At 37.7% G+C, this 15,762-nt stretch overlaps 1 protein-coding gene across 2 annotated transcripts in view; it reads right to left on the bottom strand.

Moving 5' to 3' along the window:
• MEMO1 (mediator of cell motility 1) overlaps positions 1–15,762 on the bottom strand; it is a 127,291-nt gene that overhangs the window by 63,793 nt on the left and 47,736 nt on the right. For both annotated transcript variants that reach the window (XR_009357398.1, XM_059188688.1), the window contains one exon: positions 9,440–9,521. Coding sequence is in view for 1 of the 2 variants with exons in the window: in XM_059188688.1 (XP_059044671.1) it covers positions 9,440–9,521 (82 nt within the window). In the remaining variant the exon portion in view is untranslated. The remainder of the gene's footprint in view (positions 1–9,439; positions 9,522–15,762) is intronic.

The following is a 15,762-nucleotide window of genomic DNA, read 5'->3' as shown; positions in this document are numbered from 1 at the left end:
CATGTTCTGGAAAGGTCCCACTGCCAGTGGGAAATGAGACATGAATGTTCTACAACCTAAAAAGAAAAACTGACATATTTTAGTGTCCAAGTAGGTACAGAGTGAATGAAGAAGAGAAGAAAGAGGATAATTACGATAATGGTAATAACTAACATTTACTGATAGCTTACTCTGTGTCACTCATCCACGTAATTCAAAGCAGTAACTCATTTAATCCTCACACCAACTCTTTGAGATAGGAATTATTATTTTTCTTTATAGATGAAGAAACTAAAGCAGAAAGGTTAAGACATTTGCTCAAGGTCACACAAATAGTAAGTGGTCACAGCAGGACTTAAAGGTAGGTAGTACAGCTCCAGAACCCATTCTTAACCACCATAAGAGACCTCTATACATTTTAAGGAAGAAGGGAAGGTCTCCATGCAGTAGGAAAATCAACAACCCTAAAAACTGGAAGAATACCTTATATCCTCTAAGATTGTAGGAAGATAGGTGGTTTTGAAACCATGATTAACTGATATAAGTATGTTTTATAATAGAACTCAGATTTCAATATTTCAGTCCTTTCTGAATTTGAGGGCTTGAAGTAAAGACAAAATAGTTTCAAAAAGAGAGGGAGAGTCTTAACTTGAGGGTTAACTGAGGGTTTTGGAGGGGAGGAGTGGGGTGGTTGGGTGAGCCTGGTGGTGGGTATTAAGGAGGGCACGTATTGCATGGAGCACTGGGTGTGGTGCATAAACGATGAAATTTGGAACACTGAAAAAAAATTTAATTTAAAAAAATACAGAATAAAACATCTATTTAGGTAGCACCAAAAAAAAAAAGAATATAGTGCAGAGTATTTTTTTAAAAATCATTAAGTGTACGATCCTTCTTTACCCACATCATGAGAAGCTCTCCTTCATGAAAGGACCAAGATCATAGCCAAAGGAAAGAATTTCTACTACTTTACTTTATCCTGGCCCAGATACATGGTAATGAACAGAGCCATTGTAATAATCATCAAATCTCTCCACTGATCCTCTGCTCCTAAACCCTTCTCTCTTGCTAACAGAATCTATGACTCTAAATACATGTGGAAACAAGGTTTCATTAAGGGATCACATATAATAAAAGAGGCTTCACTAAGAGAACATCTAAGGTTTCTTTGTTTTATGCATTACTGTCAGAAGAGCAATGAAAATGTGAGCTCTACAGATAATTGAATATACACTGTAAAAGTGTATACCAATCAGTATTTCACAGGCTCTTAAAACCTTAATGCAAAGTCATTCCTGCTAGCTTTTCCAGGTCACTCTGGTTCCCAGTGTAACCTCAATGAAGGCAATCTCAAAATTATACTTTAATATCTATCACTTTCTCATTAGACCAAAACCATGCCTCTAAAAACTGATCCTTCTTGTAACACAGGGTAATTCTGCTTCTCCCTTTACTCCTTCACAGCAGACTTTATATCTTGAAGTCCAGCTCCTAATTTTCCAAACCTTCTGTGCCCCACACAGAAATGCAATCAAATGAGGAAGCAAGGCATCATCCATGGTCATTTGCTGGTTAAAGGACAGTTTCCCACACAGCAACCTTGCAGTGTGGGTATAATTTAAACTCCTATGTCAGGAAAATTCCCAAATACTACATGACATGGACTTTCACTTGTTCATCCCGAAACCTTCAAGATTACAGGTGAATAGCATAAAGTGTGAGTGCCAAAAGTCTACCACTCGTTCTATGAGAGACTTTTCATCAAAGAGGATATGGAGAACAATTAAAAAAAAAAAAAAAAAAAAACCTGGATTCAACAAAATCAGGTTCTCATAGTCCTAGTTCTTAATAGCAGCAAAAATGCAAAATAAAAAGATTGAAGTAGATGAAATGAGAAGACTGGACCAGATGAAATTCTCTCCTGCAGCAATAAGTCTACAAGATCTACCTAAGGTAAGCTATGATCTAGAAAGCTAGAAAGTAAATTTAAAAACACTTGTGAGCCTATGGGAACCACCTGAACAACAATGGCTCTAAGCAGTTTCCAGAAGCAGGAGCCTCACACTGACACTCCCCATTCTGTTTCACTGCATCTCGTCTTTTTTCTTTTATTTTCATAGGCACTCCTTGGGGGCCCTCAAGATTTCTGCTTCATAAAAAAATACTAGATGATTATATTCCCCTGAAATGTTCAGGTTAGAAAGTCATTGTGCAGAATATTTTATTTTTACAAAATGAATCTCACAAATATTAAGTGAACAATACTATGAACTAAGGAAAGTTATTAAAGTTATTCAAGTCAAGTAAGAATAAACTAACCACAATGTTGCACATCTAGATTGTTTTACTGCTAGAATAGGCAGGACCTGAGATACTGCCATGAATAATCTACTGCTTAAAATAAAGAAGGACTAGAAATAAACAAGTTACACATCTCCAGTAACTTAAATTAACTACATGATTTATAAAGATTCATTGTTTCACCATATACACCAATAGAGCTGAACTGGTGAACTTCACTCTACGTAAAATGGTCTTCCATATAAATGTTTCCTAGCTTTTAATTTTTTTTAATAATTTTTATGTTCAAAGTAATAACTGCACACAGTATAAAAAAGTCAAATAATAGAGAAAGGTACACAATGAAAAGTGAAAGTATCCTTTATACTACTTCAACTAAGTTCACTACTAAAAAAAAAATAAAACTCTAGTTTAAATGTATGAGGACAGCTACAATATCCATAGTATCTGCTTTATAGTATAAGTAAGCCCGCTCCTAATTATCTGATTACATTTTTATATTCAATAAGAGGTCTCTTAAATGATACATACTTAATGTCCAGCTCCATTCTAAGGGCTGCTGAGTTATTCCTGCATACTGCAAGATAAACAACAATTGTGGCATGAAGGTGTCTGACAGTCATGGTAGGAAGGCTTCTGGAACTTCCAGTTCATGAGATTATTTCAATATATATCCCTGGGCAACATACTGTTTCCTATACCTCAAGACAAGTAAAGTCCTAAATTAAACCAAAGGACATTTTTAAATCAAATTAAATTCTTTTTAATCCCCCAACTACACCTGCCTAAATGCCATATAGATGAGAATCATTAAGATTGATCAATAGGTGGTTTATGGGTCAATATTTATTCTTTAATGACATTATTTAATCTACATCTATATACAATATACAAATAAGCAATCTGTTTAAGCACTTTTAAAAGTATGCTGTCTAGGTTCTGAGTTGTTTGTTATTTAAGGCTCCCTTTACATGATCTATGCCCATGAAGGCAAAAATCTAAGAAGAGCTGGTCCAAGAAAGCCAAATTTTATAAAAGTTAAAGAATGTTTTTCAGGCGTGCCTGGCTGGCTCAGACACTAGAGCATGCATGCAACTCTTGATGTCAGGGTTGTATGTTTGAGTCCCGTGTTGGGTGTAGAGATTACTCAACAATACAATCTTTCAAAAAAAAAATGTTTATTTGAAATAAAAGTAGAATCTTAAAATTTTAAGTTTTCTAATTACTAAATAAGCATGTTCTTAACAAAGACCCTTTTGTGCCTAAAGAACAATAAAGTATTTGTTGTTGCTTTTCTACCAAACTGAAAAAAAACAAAACAAAAAAAAAACCTCCTCTGGAAAGGAAAATAATTACTTCTGGAAACCACATAATAAGATAAACTTGACTATATTTAAAGTTTTCATACATTAACAAAATGGAAACTGCATTATATATGCATAAACATAACTACAAAGTCGCTATATAACAGAAACATGCACACCAAACCCAAAACTATTTTCAAATACTCATTTTAAAACTTAAGGTAACTTGGAAATCCTTTACAAATCAATATATTTGTAACTTAGACTCAAACATTTCATTTCCCAGGCCACTGCCAATTTCAACTTAGAGCTAACTATAAAAAGGGAAACAAGTCTAGCTACATTTTCATGAATAACTAACCTTGACTTAATTATATGTTGATTTAGCACACCTCCCACATTTGAAACAAGTTCTAACTAGGAAGGTCACCTACAATAGTCAAATACCAGCAAAGTGATGAGAATGACATAGACCATTTCATGAGTTACTATAAAGAGATGATTATTAACCCATTGTTTCTCACCCAACTAAGGATTAAGCAAACTTCCCCCTTTATTCCTGCATCAATTTTTCTTTCTCTACTGGATCATTTCATCTATATTATAAACACTTTAATATCTCCCACCTTAAGTAAAATCTCTCACCTGACAACATATTCCATGTGCCCCATTCCCTTGATTTACAGAAAAGTTCATTTAAAAAAAAAAAAATTACCCTGGGGCACCTGGGTGGCTCAGTCAGTTAAGTGTCTGCCTTCAGCTCAGGTCATGATCGCAGGGTCCTGGGATCAAGTCCCACATCAGGCTCCTTGCTCAGAGGGGAGTCTGCTTCCCCCTCTGCCTCTCCGCCACTTATGCTCATGCCCCTCCCCTTTCTCTCTCTCAAATAAATAAATAAAATCTTTAAAAAAAAAAAAAATTACCCTCAGGACACCTGGGTGACTCAGTTAAGTGTTGGATTCTTGATTTTGGCTCAGGTCACGATCTCAGGGTCATGAGATCGAGTCCTGTGTTGAGCTCCACGCTCAGCACAGAGACGGCTTGAGATTCTCTCTCCCTTTCTCTCCTTCCCTCATCCCGCTCATGCTCTCTTTCTCTCAAATAAATAAAATCTTAAAACAAAACAACAAAATAAACTATCCTCACTTTATTTCCCTTTCTGATTCTCGAACCCACTGCAATTGCGCTTTCATCTCCACAGAAATCGTTTGTATCAAGGCCACCAGTGATCTCCATATTGCCAAATCCAATCTTCAATTCTCAATCCTCATCTTATTTGACCTATTGGCAGAACTTGACACAGCTAATTAATTTTCTCCTCACTGAGGAAAAAATTTCCATCATTTTGCCTCCTACAGACACCACTCACTCTTAGTTTTCCTCCTGTCCCACTGTTCCTCCTTTAGCACCTCCTTTGCAAATGCTCATCTTCACCCTGATCTCTAAATAAAATTAGTTTGTCTAAGGGCTTAAGTCTTTGAACCTCTTCTCTTGTCCAAATTTTCTTCACTAGGCAACCACAGCCTGTTTAGACTTTAAGTATCATATATATATATACACACACAAACACACACATACAGATACACACACACACACACACACACACACACACACCCATATATACCTATATATATCTATATGTATATACCTATATATATACCCCATATATACTATATATATTTATCAACACAGTCTGGCCCTTCTTCTCTGTACTCCAGATTCATACAACTAGCTACCCATTTGAAATCTCCACTTACAGATATATAAATATGCATCTCAACATTTACAAAGGTCAAAATACAATCCTAAATTCTACATAAACACCTTAAAGTCTACTTCCCACCTCTACCCCATCTGTCCCTTTATCAGTATAAAACCAATTCCGTATTTCCAGTTTCAAGAGCCATTTCTGACTCTTATTTTACTTTACTGATCCTACTTTGTAAAATATCCAGAGTACACTGCTTCTCATCACCTCCACCACTAGCCCCCAACCAAAGCCACTGTCATCTCTCTCTTGTACTATTATAATAAGTCTCCTAGACTGTTTCCACAAAACAGACCATCCATACAATAGCAAGAACAATCTTTCTCAAACCTAAGTCAAGTCATGTCACTTTTCTGCTCAAAATTTCTCATGAGTTGCCATCTCACTTGGAATAAAAACCAAGGTTTTTTTTAATAGCCTACAAAGCCTCCTCATGATCTAGCCAATCTCATCCACTCCTCTTCCCTTTGTACACGTCACTGCTGCTACACTGTCCTCCTTGCTTTTCCTCTACACTAAGCATATCCTGCTGCAGAGCCTTTGTACTTGCTATTCCTCGACCTGAAAACACTTTCCCTGGATATCGGCAGAACCTCTCTGTTTTATTATTTAGGCCCAAATGTTACCTTATCACCACATTTTTTTACTATCCTATATAAACGAGCACCTCTCTACCCATACTGTCACTCTCTATCCTCTTATCAGCTTTATTATTCTTAGCATCCATTAGTTCCTGATATAGAACATACAGGCATGCCTCGTTTTATTGTGCTTTGCTGTACTGGGCTACACAGATTCTGCATTGTTGTTGTTTTTTACAAGCTGTGAAGGTTTGTGGCAACCTTGAATCAGCAAGTTCATCGGCACCATTTTTCCAATATTTGCTCACTTCTTGTCTCTATCACATTTTGGTAATTCCTGCAAAAGTCTAAACTTTATAATAATAATTATTATTATTACTATTATTTGTTATTGCTATCCATTGTCAGTGATTAACTGATAATGTTTTAACTCACTGATAAGGTTTTTTAGCAATAAATATTTTCTAATTAAGGTATATACACTGTTTTCTTAGACATAATGCTATTGTTGTACACTTAATAGAATACATTACAGTATACACATAACTTTTACATACTGGGAAACAAATTCATTTGACTCATTTTATTGCAATATTCATTTAATTGCAGTGGTCTGGAACCAAACACACACTATCTTTGATATATGCCTGTAATTATTTGTTTACTGTCTGGTTTCCCAAGTACTAAAATGTAAGCACCATGAAAGTAGCAATTTTAGTTTATGCAAAATGCAGCACTGGGAGGTAGTCCAAGATGGCAGCAGAGGAATACGCTAAACTCACACCCAATGGACACACCAAATCTACTGCCACAAATCGAACAATCCCCTATGGAAAAGATCCTCAGCAAATGGTAAAAGGGCCAAGCTGGGAAGGAGAAGCAAGATGCAGTCTCCTCAAAATCCCACCCCTGGCATGGGTACCCACAATCAGGAGGAATCTCACAAATGCAGTTTTTTTCCTGAGGAAGTAAGGGTTCATACCTCACATCAAGTACCCCAATCCTTGGGAATTGTAACAGAGAGATGAACCCCCAAAACATCTGGCTTTGAACACCAACAGGGCTCACATCCAGGACCCAAACGGCTCACATACAGACCCAAAGGGCTGTAGGAAACTGAGATACTTCTCTTAAACGGCTCACATGCAGACTTAGTCACCCTGGAAACCAGCACAAAAGCAGCAATTTGAAAAGCGCCCAGACTACATGAAGGAGTTTCACTGGCTAATCCTACAGCATCTGTCAGAGGGGCAGGGGCCTGTTGGACCTCTCTCCAGGGACAGAGGCACTGGCAGGGACTTTATGGTTCTCTCCCTCTGCCTTGAGAGCACCAACAGGGTAACCCACCCCTGTGCTCCCCCATGCCCATGTGAAAGCTGTGCCTGCACGAGCCATGTGCTCCCCTATGGGCCTGCTAAAGCTGGCAGGCATATGCTGTCTACACAGGGGACACTGATCACTTGCTCTGGTGGCCGGGGGGCCTGCGTTCCTGGGTCCAAAAGGGCTGTAACAATCAGAGAGACAATTCACTACAGAGACAGTACTTTGAATAACATCCCTAGTCTTTCTGTGAAACAGGCCTATTTACTTGCCCAGAGCTTCAGCCTGAGCACCACACTTCACATCAGCTACATATCTGGAGGCTGTGGAGGTGCTTTCAGGAAAAAGGAGCCAGGGGACACCATCTTTACACTCTCCCTAAGCCTCACTACATTTCGCCAGAACCTCCAAAAAGGAGCTTATATACTCCTCTAAAGCCCTGGTTTTTGTCACTGTCACCCAGAGGACACCTTTAGATCACCTGGTCTGGAGGCCAACAGGGTGTACAATTACAGCCCTACAGGACTATATATGCCTACATATTTTAAAACCTGCTGCCTGAGGGTCTGGCTTCCAATCAGCCTATATAACTGGGGGTTGCCTGAGATCCACCCCCCAGAACACTGACAAGTCTTGGCACACTCTCAACAACTGGGACTTATCAGGAATAAATCAGGCTGCTTAGAACATCACAAAGGTTTCAGAGAAAACCAAGAGCTAGGGCAAGGTTGAAAGATAAGGTTCATCTGCTACAGGAGGCCATTCTTTGAATATTCATGCATAGAAACAAACACAGAGTCAAGCAAACTGAGAAAACAGGAAAATGTCCCGCCAAAAAAGAACAAGATAAAACCTCCCCCAAAAACCTCAATAAAATAAAAAGTAGCATTAAGAACACCTGGCATTTAGTTGGGTACATATTTGCTGAATGACTAAATAAATAATAGCTTAAGTTACTATGCTATAAGTTAATAAAGATTAACTCATTTAATCATCAAAAAACTACATGGAGGTATTATTAATATTCCAATTCTACAATGAGACAAAGGCATAAGAGATTAAGTTACTTGTATGTCACATATCATGTAAGTGGTACAGTCAGCCTCCTGTATCTATTAAATGAGATTAAGTCAGATCACAAAAATGGACCACTTAACAAAACATTTGGCACATTAAATTACCTAACACTTATGGAATACTTGTTCTGTGACAGACATTAATGTAGGCTCTATGTTTGTATTTACTTATTTAATTCTCATATTCTTCAATAAGTAGATGCTTTTATTTTCACTATTTTTTATTTATCAGGGCACCAAACCTAATTCAACAGAAGTTACATAAAAGACACTGCTGTGAAAGAAATGGGACAAACTCCAACTGTCTCGGAAGACAGTTAACATGTGTTTTGAAAGTTAGCACTGGAAACCAAATCAAAATGAACTGAAATCCTATCACTTACAGACACACTGTTAATTGTATTTGTTAGCCTGTAGTTCTAGAATGCCTTCTAAGATTCAAAGACAAAACAATCACAGATTTTCTTCATTAAAAACAAAAAAAAGCTACCCCTTCTCCAAATATCTGATCGCTATTCCATATTGCATGGTATTGTTTAACATATCTTTTTCATTATTTTTTTTAAGGTATTTTTTATTTATCTGAGAGTAGGAGAGAGCATGGGAGGGGAGAAGGTCAGAGGGAGAAGCAGGTTCCCCATGGAGATGGGAGCCCGATGTGGGACTTGATCCCAGGACTCCAGGATCATGACCTAAGCCGAAGGCAGTCACTCAACCAACTGAGCCACCCAGGCTATAATTTATAATTTATAATTTTCATTATAAGGAAAAAGTTAGCTGAATTAAAGTAGATCTTTTTACTATTTAAAACAGAACTTAGTCATTTATATCAATCTGAAATCACCAAGTTTATACACTGCAAATTACCTTCTGTTTTGAAAGTCAGTTTTGTTATCAAAAAATAAATTTTAAAATTACTGCACCTGAGAAAATAGCCAATTCCTTTATCCCTGAGTTAAAGTGAAAGCCAAAGAAATCATGAAAATCACTAAATATAATTTCTTCAGTTCAAAATACAGCATTTATTAAATTTTTAGAGCCATCGGTAGATACTATTCTATATTAATAATTAATATATGAAATATTCTGGTAAAGACCCTTAAAACTTACGGTGCAATAATGGCTCTAGCAGGTCTTTTTGTAGACTGTACTTGTGAGAGCCAACCTTCTAGCTGTGCATTCAGCTGCGGTCCTATAAAAAGAGAAAGAAAGAAATGGGAGTTAGCAGAGAAATGTACTATATACAACCATACATGACACAAAATCCTTATCGAACTTATTTGGGACTAAAATAGCTTAATGGGCACTGGGATCATTAGTTTGTATGTTAATGTTTGATACTTAACCAACTATTAAGAAAGCCATAGAGAAGGCCATGTACTGATTAAACAAAATTTGCTTTTATCCATTTACTTACTGACAACCATCTTCATTCCAGAACAACAATACGATCTATAATTTGAGGCACTGTTTAAACAAAATAAAATAAGAAACAAAAGACTCTAGGCATATGAAAAGAGAACACCTGAGTGACTGTTTACAGAGCACCAAAACTTGCCTTAATCACTAAAATCACATCCACAGAGTGATCACTCCCATACCCAAAACCTTTCCTTCTATCCAGTCCAGCCCCTACTCTGATGATCACATTGACAACCAGTGACTATGCCATGTCAAAAATCTCAATTCAAGCATCCCACTCTCCTCACTGCCTATCTTCCCAGTTCACTTCTAGAAGTCTGATGATTGCCAACAGATTCTGAGTTACTTTCCCCACCATCTATCTTTCCTCTCCTTTCTTCTTCCCCTCTTACCCAGCCTGAGACTTGTTCCATCACTCTCAATCATTTCCTCACCTGTGCCCTCACTCTTGCTCCTCTTTCTCCCCCACAGTCACACACAGTATCTTCACTTGTTCAACTGAATGAGATGACAAACACAACCATATGAACTTTAAAATTATACCCATAAATTGCAGACCCTTAGCAAAGCTCAGAAATCATACCACATTAACCTCGTGAACTTGCTCTCACAGCCTTAAGGTAATTACTTCATATAGCTTCTCATTTTACCTTAAAGCCTCATTCCCCTCTCACTCCCAGCATATGATCATGGTTTTTCATTTTGTCAAGGAAAATCAGAAGATAGCCAACCACCCTAATTTGCCAAGGACCTTCCCAGTGTTAGCACTGAAAGTCCTGCATCTAGGGAAACCTCTTAGTCACAGGCAAACCTGGACATTAGTCACCCTAAATTCAAAAGAGAAGTACTTCCTCTTCTTACCATTTATTTTGCCTTCTCTCCTGTGTCAACACATTGACCTTACTCCTATCAAAAGTCAAACAAATTCTTTCTCCACTGGGTCCCATTGTTTGTCTTCTCAAGGACTCTGCTCCTCTAATTGTCCTACTCTCCTGCACAAACTTGTCCCTTTTTACTAGATCCTTACCATTAGCTTTTTTTCCTCTGGCTCTCTTTTTTTATGCATTTAATTGTAAAATATTTAAACGTTACAGAAGAATCTAGATAATAATAAAACAAACATCCATGTACCCAGTACCCCAAAAACCTAAATTTTAGTATTCTTTACTTAAGATCTTCCTTTATTGAGAAATAAAATATTACAGACACACTTGAAAACCTTGCTGATCCCATTATACATTTTCCTCCTCAGAGGGAAATCAAAATCACTTTCTGATTTTGGTGATTATCATTGCATTATATTTTTATTAATGTATATACCCATAAAAATATGCATTGTTCTGCATACGTATTGTTCTGAATGTTTTTAAATACTACATAAATATACTGTGCATGTTCCTCCATAATTTGATTTAGTACACAACATTACTGATAACAGGCACTCATGCTGATTGTATAATTCTAGTTCACTCACTTTAATGCGGTATTATACTGTGTAAATACACCAAAATTTATCTATTCATTCTCTTCACAGATACTTGGTTGTTTCCACTGTTTCACTGCTAATAGGCAATGTTACAAGTGTCTTATAAACATGTATTAAGAGCTTTTCTGGAGGCAGCCTGCTTGGTTCAGTCGGTTCAGCAACTAACTCCAGATTTCCACTCAGGTCAGGATCTCAGGATCATGGGATAGAGCCTGTGTCAGGCTCCATGCTCAGTGGGAAGTCTGCTAAGGATTCTCTCTCTCTCCCTCTCCTTCTGCTCCTCCCAACCACACTCACTTGCTTTCCCTCTCTCTTCCTCTCAAATGAATAAAGAAAAAATGTTTTAAGAGTTCTTCTGGGGGCGCCTGGATGGCTCAGTGGGTTAAGCCGCTGCCTTTGGCTCAGGTCATGATCCCAGGGTCCTGGGATGAGTCCCACATCGGGCTCTCTGCTCGGCAGGGGGCCTGCTTCCCTTCCTCTCTCTCTGTGATCTCTTCCCTTCCTCTCTCCTACTGTGATCTCTCTCTGTCAAATAAATAAATAAACTCTTTAAAAAAAAAAAAAACAGAGTTCTTCTGGGGTTTAACCACGAATAAAAGTACTGGATCGCCAGAACACTGCAAACTGCCCACTGAAGTGGCAGATCAATTTACCCATCAGTGTAAGGGCAAAAAATGAGAAGTTTTCCTGTTAAAAATTAGGGGAAAATGGGGGCCCTGGCTGGCTCACTCAGTGGAACTTGAGACTCTGGATCCCAGGGTTGTAAGTTTGAGTTCCACATTGGGCATGATGCCTACTTAAAATAAAAGTAAAGGAAGAGATTTGTCTTAGAACACAATCGTCTTAGATCACTTTCTCTAGAAAACTTGCAATCGTAAATTCTTTCTCTATCTCTTGAAATATATGTAAATGTTTTTAAAAGCTACATAAGTTTCTAGGGACCTGAGCTGGCTCATTCAGTAGATCATGTGACTCTTGATCTGGGGATCCTGAGTTCAAGCTCCCTATTGGGTAAACAGCTTACTTTAAATAATAAATAAATAAGCAAGCAAGCAAGCTTCTAAGCAGCAACCCAGGACTCTCTGAAATGTGATTTGCACCAAAGGAGATAGCACCCTCTTTCCGCCAGTTTTTTTTTCTTTTTTAAGATTTTTTATTTATTTATTTATTTAATAGAGAAAGACACACACAGCGGAGGGCGCCTGGGTGGCTCAGTGGGTTAAGCCGCTGCCTTCGGCTCAGGTCATGATCTCAGGGTCCTGGGATCGAGTCCCGCTTCGGGCTCTCTGCTCAGCAGGGAGCCTGCTTCCCTTCCTCTCTCTCTGCCTGCCTCTCTGCCTACTTGTGATCTCGCTCTGTCAAATAAATAAATAAAATCTTTAAAAAAAATAAAAAAATAAAAATAAATAAAAATAAAAAAAAAAAGAAAGACACACACAGCAAGAGAGAGAACACAAGCAGGGGCAGGGGGAGAGGAAGAAGCAGGCTTCCCACTGAGCAGGGAAGTGCTCAATCCCAGGACCCCAGGATCCTGACCTGAGCCTAAGGCAGATGCTTAATGACTGAGCCACCCAGGTGCCCCTTTCTGCCAGTTTTTGTGGGAAAACAGGAACCTAACTAGCTGATCATCTACTTCCACGTTGCAAAATTACCTCCTATCATAAGAACACAAGTTTATTTTTAGCCAGTTACAAATACATATGGTCATCGCAATTACCAACTGATTTAGAATGAACTATGTGTGAGAAATGTTGCTATCAAGTCCTCTGACTTGAGCACTACTTACAATTTATCTTGAGAACATGTATGTAATAGGTTGTATCTGGCCATATATAAGGGTGAGCTCTCTTTAGATCTCTGAAATCTCTTAGCAGATTGACTGTGATGTGCTTCACATTCTGGCTCAATGCTTATTTTCTTTCTCTTCTGCCTCTGAAGAGAGGTTTTTCTGAAATGGAGGTTTTGGTTTAAATTATATTTCTCCAACATCAGCAATGGTTAAAAATTCCCATTTCCCCTCATCCTTATCAATATTTGATACTGACAGAACTTTTAATTTTTTTGGCAAAATGATAGGTATGAAATAATATCCCTTTATTTCTTCTAATTTGTTTTTCCCTGATATCCACTGACATTAAACATCTACTGACTTGGTTATCCCTCTGTATATATTTAGGACTAAATACAGAAACAAGTCAAGTTTATAATGAACAGCCCATCTATAAAATGCCAAAGTACAAAAAAACTTCCGATTTCAGCAAACAATGTAGTTTATTTTAATAACTTAAAATTAAGAACAATTCCAAAAACCATTATATTACATAAACTCATTAGTAACTCATGGAAAAAAGTTCAGATTTTCAATGTAAATTTTTAGCTGCCAAATAAACTCTGTATTAACTTAAAAGTACAAGTATTGCTCTAAATATTTCTACATACAGGAAGTTTACAAAACATAAAATGAATAATGGATAAAAGCAAAGAACATATTACCTCCCAATTTAGCCACTCTATTGCTAGGACCAATTTCCTTAAAAGGTTCCTAAGGTAAAAGCTAAACTCCAAGTTTCTTAATTGTCTTTGAATAAGACAACTGAGCATATTTATTTATTATGGCTGCTTAATTGCTGATCTATAAAATATCAAGTTAAAAAATGAATTTGAGTTCTTCCAGAGAGACTGATACTTGGCAATATGGTATCCTTAACACATGAAGATGATGAACAAAATATGATTTGTATTTCAAATATCACTGGATTTGAAGACACACTGATGAGCAGAAAAATCAGAAATATTGTTAAATCCTAGTAAAACTAATGGCTATGTCACTTTGCCCTGAAAAGGATAAATGGGTATTTACTTCTTTGGACAAGATATTAAAAGTAGGTTCCCAGAGGATCAATGCTTCAGGTACTTCCTTAGGAAACAGACAATAAATAATGGGCTGTATTTACTGTGATGCAAATTAACAACACTTCTGCTTCTATCCTACTTGAGTTGGACAATTTCACAAGGAAATTTATTCTCATGGTGACAAAACTACAGAGGTATTAAACATACATACACATACACACATAAACACACCCCTCCTCAGCAATGCTTTTCCTATGCAACTTGTTAACAGAACCATTCTAAGACATGTAATGAAGTAAGCCAAAATGGTTTTCTACACTTTTCTCATTGGTTTGCTCTTCCTATTCTTATTTGCAAACAAAAAATTTTAGTGGTCTGCTCACTCTGAACAGAAATCATGTGTTCTATAAGCTCGTCTCTTCTATTAAATAAATTAGCACATCATGGTCTTAACTATGACTAACAATGTTTTAATGTCATAAATAAGATTTGCCTTCATTTTTTAATTGAATAAATGTTTATGGGACACCTATTTATGTGCCAAGAAGTGGAATGGATGCTATAGTTATAGCAATAAAAAAAAGACAAATGCAATGTCTGCCTTCATGGAGCTTCTGTCAGTGTCTCAAACACAAAGAATGGCTAATAGTTAAAAAACTTCAGACACCAAGGCAAGCTAAAAAAAAGACATTTTTGGTTAGAAAAGCCTTCTAGTGTGGCTCAAAGTATCCCACATAAAGAATGACCAACAGTCATAAAATTTTTTATACCATTCTTCCTTAGGTGGTACCTGACTATTGACACAGTAAACTTAATTCCATGGGATTTGTTAAGGCAAAGTAACAAGGGACAAACAGAAGCAAAAAATATAAAACCAAATGAAAGCACACTGTCAGCACCTAGTATTTTACTGGCATTCATTTCTGTGAAACCTATTCAAACTAGAAAAATTAACCTGTAGTCAAAATATGGGGGGACAAGAGATGGGGGGACACGTGGGTGGCTCAGTGGGTTAGGCAGGCTCAGGTCATGATTTCAAGGTCCCAGGATCAAGCCCCACACTGGTCTCTCAGCTCAGCGGGGAGCCTGTTCCCCCCTCTCTCTACCTGCCTGTCTGTCTACTTGTGATAACATTCTCTCTCTCTCTCTCTCTCTCTCTCTCTCTGTGTTAAATAAATAAATAAATAAATAATCTTTTAAAATAATAATTATAATAACAACAACAACAAGAAGGAGGAGGAGGAGGAGGAAGAGGATGATAGAGGCACCTGGGTGGCTCAGTCAGTTAGGTATCTGCCTTTGGCTCAGTTCACGATCCCAAGGTCCTGGGATCAAGCCCCCTGTGAGGCTCTCCGCTCAGTGGGAAGTCTGCTTTGCCCTCTCCCTCTGCCTGCCGCTCTCCCTGCTAGCACTCTTTCTCTGTAAAATAAATAAATAAATAAAATCTTTCTTTAACAATAAAAAATAAGGGGCACCTGGGAAGCTCAGTCATTAAGTGTCTGCCTGAAGCTCAGGTCATGATCCCAGACTCCTGGGATCAAGCCCCACATCGGACTTCCTTCTCCATGGGAAACCTGCTTCTCCCTCTCCCACTCCCCCTGCTTGTGCTCCCTCTCTCACTGTGTGTGTGTGTCTGTCTGTCTGTCTGTCTCTCTCTCTGTCTGTCAAATAA

The sequence above is a fragment of the Mustela lutreola genome, chromosome 9 (assembly GCF_030435805.1).
Source record: "Mustela lutreola isolate mMusLut2 chromosome 9, mMusLut2.pri, whole genome shotgun sequence".
Taxonomy (NCBI): Eukaryota; Metazoa; Chordata; class Mammalia; order Carnivora; family Mustelidae; genus Mustela; species Mustela lutreola.
Note: the sequence above shows the minus strand (reverse complement) of the source record. Positions and strands in the feature narration are given on the sequence as shown.